At 38.8% G+C, this 6,979-nt stretch overlaps 1 protein-coding gene across 1 annotated transcript; it reads right to left on the bottom strand.

The window, feature by feature from the left end:
* Window positions 1-2,124: 2,124 nt before the first annotated feature.
* On the bottom strand, window positions 2,125-6,979 carry NDUFC1 (NADH:ubiquinone oxidoreductase subunit C1). The gene is made up of 4 exons (XM_025921854.2): window positions 6,821-6,979; window positions 6,369-6,472; window positions 4,195-4,274; window positions 2,125-2,282 (listed from the first exon to the last, which is right to left on the bottom strand). Exons 1-3 carry the CDS (start codon window positions 6,885-6,887, stop codon window positions 4,215-4,217), a joined length of 231 nt encoding a protein of 76 aa, XP_025777639.1. The 5' UTR covers window positions 6,888-6,979; the 3' UTR covers window positions 2,125-2,282; window positions 4,195-4,214.

The following is a 6,979-nucleotide window of genomic DNA, read 5'->3' as shown; positions in this document are numbered from 1 at the left end:
TCCCCCTGGAGTCATACAGGCATAGTCAAGGTGAAAGTCCACACAAAGTAGCCAGATTTGCAAGGCCTGACATATGGTTGATATTGTTTATTATTTCCAACTAAGGTCATCAGTTTCTGGAATTTCAAGTGTCTTAAAGTCTTCTATTCCCTTTTGGGAGGTGAATTTTTAAGCGTTTCTTTTAGTGGAACGTTCCCTGATACCTGACCGTGGTTTCTATTACCATGTGACAATGTTAGTTCCCTACTGCTGCTATAACAAAGTGTTTTAAAACAACACAAATTTATTATCTTATAGTTTTTTCAGGTGAGAAACCCAACACAGCTCTAACTGGGCTAAAAATCATGGTGTCAGCAGGACTGTGTTCCTTTCTGGAGGCTTCAGGGGTGAATTTGTTTGACTTTTCCATTCTTTGGCTCTTAGACCCAAAGTCTAGGACTTTCACCCTCAAAGCTAGGAATGGTCAGCTGAGTCTTTCTCGTATCACATCAATTACACATTCCTGTGCCTTCCCCCCCCCCCCCCCCGCCCCCCTGCCCTGCTTATAAGGAACCTTGTGATTTCATTGGGCCCAACCAACTAATCCAGGATAATTTCCCTAAGTGTCAGCTGATTAGCAAACTTAATTCCATCTGTAATCTTAATTCCTCTTTGCCATATAATCTTACATTAATACAGATTCCAAAGAGTAGGCAATAGTCATCTTTGGGGATCCATTATTCTATCTGCTACAGTGCCATTGAATGTATCTCTCTTCACCTCTGGTGTCTGCATCTGTAAAATTACGAGATTTGTCTATATAACCCCTAAAGGTCCTTTCCAGCTCTATCAGCTAGGACTCCAAACTACCAAAAGTTGATAGTAACTATTGTATCTGGTCTTTTACTGATTGCATCAAGTAACTAATCTGAAATAATGTTAACTCTGAATTTATGTTCAGAAGTGATTTCCAAAGATATTAGGCCATGAATTCCCAAGAATAAATGTTGGCAACAGCCCAAAACATACACAAAATTATAACACAGTAAGTCTCTCCATTTAACATCAATATAGAGACATGAAAAATGAATTTTTTTTTTTAAATTTTTTTTTTCAACGTTTATTTATTTTTGGGACAGAGAGAGACAGAGCATGAACGGGGGAGGGGCAGAGAGAGAGAGGGAGACACAGAATCGGAAACAGGCTCCAGGCTCTGAGCCATCAGCCCAGAGCCCGACGCGGGGCTCGAACTCCCGGACCGCGAGATCGTGACCTGGCTGAAGTCGGATGCTCAACCGACTGCGCCACCCAGGCGCCCCAATGAAAAATGAATTTTTAAATGTATGGTACACTGTTTAAATCACAAGTTAATGAAGTGGCATATATATAAATTTCAACTGATAAATCATTAACTGATACACAAGAAAGGTGTTTTTTGTTTTTGTTTTTCCCACAAGAAAGGGTTTTGATGTAAGATAAATGAAATGTATCTTATTTTGTGCCTAATAAATATCCCTCCCCTTCCTCCTTTGCTTAAACAGTCAGGAGTTTGCTAAGTCATATTATAAAAAGGGACAACAACTGCATTGTCATAAGTGGAGAGTACAGAAGTCACCCAAATGACAATCATTCAAATTTAAGGAAAGAGAGTCAGAACAAACCCTACCAGAATGGCTCTTCCAGAAGAAAACAGTATTTGGGCTCTTCTGTATTGAGTAATAAAGTAGTTCTATCACCCTGACACTTAAGAATTTTTGAAATTAAAAGTTGATACAAGGAAGGGTGCCTGGGTGGCTCAGTCAGTTAAGTGCCAGACTTCAGTTCAGGTCATGATCTCACGGTTCGGGGATTCAAGCCCCACATTGGGCTCTGTGCTGACAGCTCGGAGCCTGGAGCCTACTTCAGATTCTCTGTCTGTCTCTCTCTCCCTCTCAAAAATAAATACACATTATTTTTTAAAAAGTTGATATAAGGAATAAATCCTTCAGCAGTGATTTTTTAATCTATCTCCTTAATAAGTAAGTTTTCTTACCAATGTGTTCTTAATTACCACTGGCCCTGTTATCAGATGGTACTTTCCACATAAAAATATTTCTAATAACATACCCTAGAACTGACATTTTCGACATATTGTTACAACATATATAATCTGAAGAACACAGAAGTTTTTTTATTTTTTTCATTTAATGATGCAAACAAATGCTGATTTGACATACATTCACATATAACTTTTTCTCTCATGTTTACAACTCAACAGATTGGTGAATCCAAAGGAACTGGTATAATCACTATATGAAGCATACCTATAATGAAGAGAAAAAAATGAAAACTATAGCATTAACCAGCAGAAATAATATTAAAATTAGACCATTCTGAATAATTCACCTTAGAGCATCTTGGAAAGTCTAGAAAACAAATCCGCAAAGAGTATCAACCCTTCATTTTACTTAAGTTTTAGCAAAATATATATATATTTTTAATGTTTATTTATTTTTGAGAGAGAGAGAGACAGAGCTCGAGAGGGGAAGGGCCAGAGAGAGAGGGAGACACAGAATCAGAAGCAGGCTCCAGGCTCCGAGCTGTCAACACAGAGCCCAATGAGGGGCTCAAACTCACGAACCATGATATCATGACCTGAGCCAAAGTCAGACGCTTAACTGACTGAGCCACCCAGGCGCCCCTAGCAAAAAATATTTTATGTGACCTATAAGAAAGTAGCAAAAGCATCTTGATTTAAATATCTATTTTATTCTTATCTCTTGATTGGCTGACTAAAGTAGTGACAGCAAGGTGATACCAATAGGAAAAAAAGTGAAAAATTTGGATTATCAAACCCTAAAGAGCTGAGTTTGAGAGTTGTTAAATATTTTTAAAAAGTGTATGCTAGTATTTACTATTTTATTATCAAGTGAATATGTTACTTACTTTGATCAACCTAATCCATGAAAGTTGAGATTTGTGTTTTCATTTTATAAAAGGATTAATACAGAATTTCTTTAAAAGGATTTTCAGAAATATACTATGTATATACATATATATATTGACATATAAAATAAACTCACCCCCCTTTTTTTTTTAAATCACAGAGCATGCAGAGTATAGTATCTTGTTCATAGACAGATTTTATCAGGAACTGTCCAATTGGGTGTTAGTTGTAATGACAATCATAATGAAATGGTCATATGGTAAAAGATTCACCAGTCTACTGCCCATATATATTCATCCATTCTACAAATATTAAATTCCCACTAGGCCCAGGCACTGGGCAATTTGCTGAGTACATCATGATTAATAAAATAGACAAGGTTTCCGTTCTCATGGAATTTACACTCAAGTGTTGTATATGATAAATAGATAAGATGTACACAAGGGGCACCTGGGTGGCTCAGTTAGTTAAGTGTCAGATTCTTGATTAGGGCTCACGTCATGATCTCACAGTTCATGAGATCAAGCCCCGCATCAGGCTCTGCACTGACAATGCAGAGCCTCCTTGGAATTCTCTCTCCCCCCTCTCTCTGTCCCTCCCCTACTTGCATGCCTGTTCTCTCTCAAAATAAATAAAAATTAAAAAAAAAAAATATATACAAGAATAGTGGTAACTTGTGTCTTCAGGACTATGATGTAATAAAAAATATGATTTTGGTTTCATTCTCTAACACAATGTTCTTTGAACATAGTCAAAGCATAATGATTAAAAATGATTATGCTGAGAGACACTTGAGGTAAGGTATTAAAATTCAAAAATTTGTCACAGACAGGAATATAGGTGCTAAAAAATGTAAACCCAACAGGGACACCTGGCTGGCCCAGTTAGAGGAGGATCTGACCCTTGATCTTGGGGTTGTGAGTTCGAGCCTCACCTTGGGTGTAGAGATTGCTAAAATAAAATAAACAAAAAAGAATAGGGGCACCTGGCCCTGACTCTTGATTTTGGCTCAGGTCATGATCTCACAGTTTGTGAGACAGCTCTGCATCGGGTTCTGTGTTGACAGCACAGAGCCTACTCGGGATTCTCTCTCTCCCTTGCTCTCTGCCCCTCCCCTGCGTGCTCTCTCGTGCGTGTGCACACTCTCTCTCTCAAAACAAACATTAACAAAAATCTTAAATACTTAAAAAAATGTATCAACCCAATTAAAAAACAACCAAAATACACTATTTAAAAAGAGGCCAAATTAACTTGCATAATTTATTAATCCTATAAAATTGCATACTTACGGTATTAGTATTTCAATAGTTTATTCCAACCCATTTCTTCTTTTATACTCTAAAACATCTTCATTATGTTGTTTGATGAGCTAGAGTAGGTAACAATTAAAATTAGAAATGTAATCTTCCTGGCAACTTAAAAGAAGAGGCTAATTAATGATACTTATATTTGGTATATAAGAGGTATACAAGAGAAATAAGAATAGGTTAAAAGAATTTACAACTATTCTAGGGTTTGGGGAAGGCATGGGGCACTGGGGCCTGGATTTGTTTTTCTACACAGGTTGGAAAAGCAAAAAAGAATTACAACTATTCTAGTTAAAAATGAAAGACTAAGAGATACAAAAGCCCAAAAACTATGAATGGCATATACTTGTTGACTTCCATCTAGCATGCTAAATTTGAAGACAGCAGCCCTTACAAGCTTAAATTCAACTTCTGCCAAATAAGTTATTTCATTCAGGGGGTAATTAATATAATAAATAACTTACCATAGAGGAGCTAAACCAACACAACCAACCAGAACTGAGTTCTTAAATGAGGTCCAGGTTGGTTGGTGGGTGTGTTATACTTCTAACCGTAGAAGTCTGATACTTCAGTGAATGATCAACTCCATCCCTCAACTATATGTGTATTAATTAGATGTCACAGGAGATAGACACTTTCTTAAAACCACTGTCTAACAGAATGCAACATAATATCAAAACAATGGTTGATACAGGGTGACATTTGTTGCAGTCAAAGATCCAATTTCAATCAGAGTTCTCAGCAGCAATCAAGCTTTTTGGGGAAAACTTTAAAATTTCATTGTAACAAATATTATTGTAAAAAGGATTAGTTACTATAGTTGTTAAGTTGTAAATGACTTTCAACATCTCTTACTCCTTCCCATGTCAACAAACCATTTTATATATTATATATATATATACATTTTATATATAAATATATATTTTTATATAAAATATATAAATATAAATTATATTAATAAATAAATAATAATAAATAAAATATAAAATATAAATATATTATATATATATATATATATATATATATATATATATATATATATTTTTTTTTTTTTTTAAGTTGGCTCCAGAGCCCAATGCAGGGCTTGAACGCACGACTCTGAGATCAAGACCTAAGCTGATATCAAGAGTCGGATGCTTAACTGAGTGAGACATCCAGGCGACCCTTAACAAGCCATTTTTTTTTTAATTTTTTTTTCAACGTTTATTTATTTTTGGGACAGAGAGAGACAGAGCATGAACGGGCGAGGGGCAGAGAGAGAGGGAGACACAGAATCGGAAACAGGCTCCAGGCTCTGAGCCATCAGCCCAGAGCCCGACGCGGGGCTCGAACTCACAGACTGCGAGATCGTGACCTGGCTGAAGTCGGACGCTTAACCGACTGCGCCACCCAGGCGCCCCTTAACAAGCCATTTTAATGAGAAAACCCAAATTAAGAGACCTAAGAGTTGGAGGTGGAAAGCAGTGGAAGAAGCCAGAAACTCATTAGCTACAAAATAAAACATTTTAAATACTGATGTAGCACAGATACTTTGAGTCAACTTTAAAAAAATTACAGAGGCAGTATTTCACCTTGGTCTATAGTGTGACTCTTAAGTCAGGGAGAACCAGGGTTCAGCAAACTACCTACCACGTAGTGTTGCTGTAAAGATTAAATGAGTTTTTACATGTAAAGGCATGGGGGGGGGGGGGGTGGAGCTGCAACACACTAAATACAATTTCCAACAATGTACTTATGCAAATATCGATTAAAATCTTATGTTTGGGAAGTCTAGTGGGATTTAATTTGTATAGCTTATTCATTGATGATTTGTCCCTATGGCATCTGAAAAAAAGTGCCTTCATAAAACCCAACCAGCCTCCATCCTCGTTAGGAAATAAAGTGCAATTAATATTTAGTAAAACTACCATTCATCACAAAATCATGCTACTTAAGGATGAATGACAGAAGTTTCGGCTTCATCATATTTTCTCAATACCGCTGAAATCTTTAATATTTCTTTTAAGTCTTTGGGACTTCCCTGATGAAGAAATATGTAATTAGCAATTATATAAACATCCTACTGGATGGGAGATTTGCTCGGCAACAATCTCACAATGACATTTCTCCTCCCCACTGTGTTGGGGTCTCGTGACATTAAGGGAGTAACAACTCACATAGATCCACAAGAAGACGGAGGTGCCCAAGGTCAGTCCAACTTTCAGCCAGTCAGGTCCGTCATGTGCCGGCTCCCGCACGTAGAATTTTGATCGCGCTGAAGCTGAAAGGGGTCAGAGTCTGTAAATCTATAACGTATTGCCTTGTAGTAAAAACCCTAACATTTACGTTTTATTGCTTTTAATTCTCCCTTCACTACTACCTTCCCCCGCTTGAACAGCCCAGGAAATAGGTTCAGAGTTGTCGAGTGGCATTAAGAGGAGGGTCGGCGGCGGGTGATGGGGAGCCTCAGTCAGGGCTGAGATCCAGGACGCAGGCCGGCGAAGGTCACTGCGGGACGAGTCCAGACCGCAGCCGCCCCCTGCTCCTGCGGGCTGGGTTCACTCTGGGAGTGGCAGACGGGGGCGGGAGGGGGGGGGTCGGGTCGGCCTGAGCTAGGATGGACACTCACAGCCACTTGGGATCCTGGCCGGAGCCAGCAGCTTGAAAAACGGGCGCAACAACGCGGGCGGCGCCATCTTGCCGGGCCGGGCTCCGCCTTCCCGCGTCCCGTCTCCCCCGGAGTCGGCGCCTGGCCGAGCGCCCCCTGGCGGAACAAAGTGCGGGACTC

This window comes from Puma concolor, chromosome B1 (genome assembly GCF_028749965.1).
Source record: "Puma concolor isolate L17-30 chromosome B1, mPumCon1.1.hap2, whole genome shotgun sequence".
NCBI lineage: Eukaryota > Metazoa > Chordata > Mammalia > Carnivora > Felidae > Puma > Puma concolor.
This window is presented reverse-complemented; position numbering and strand designations above follow the sequence as displayed.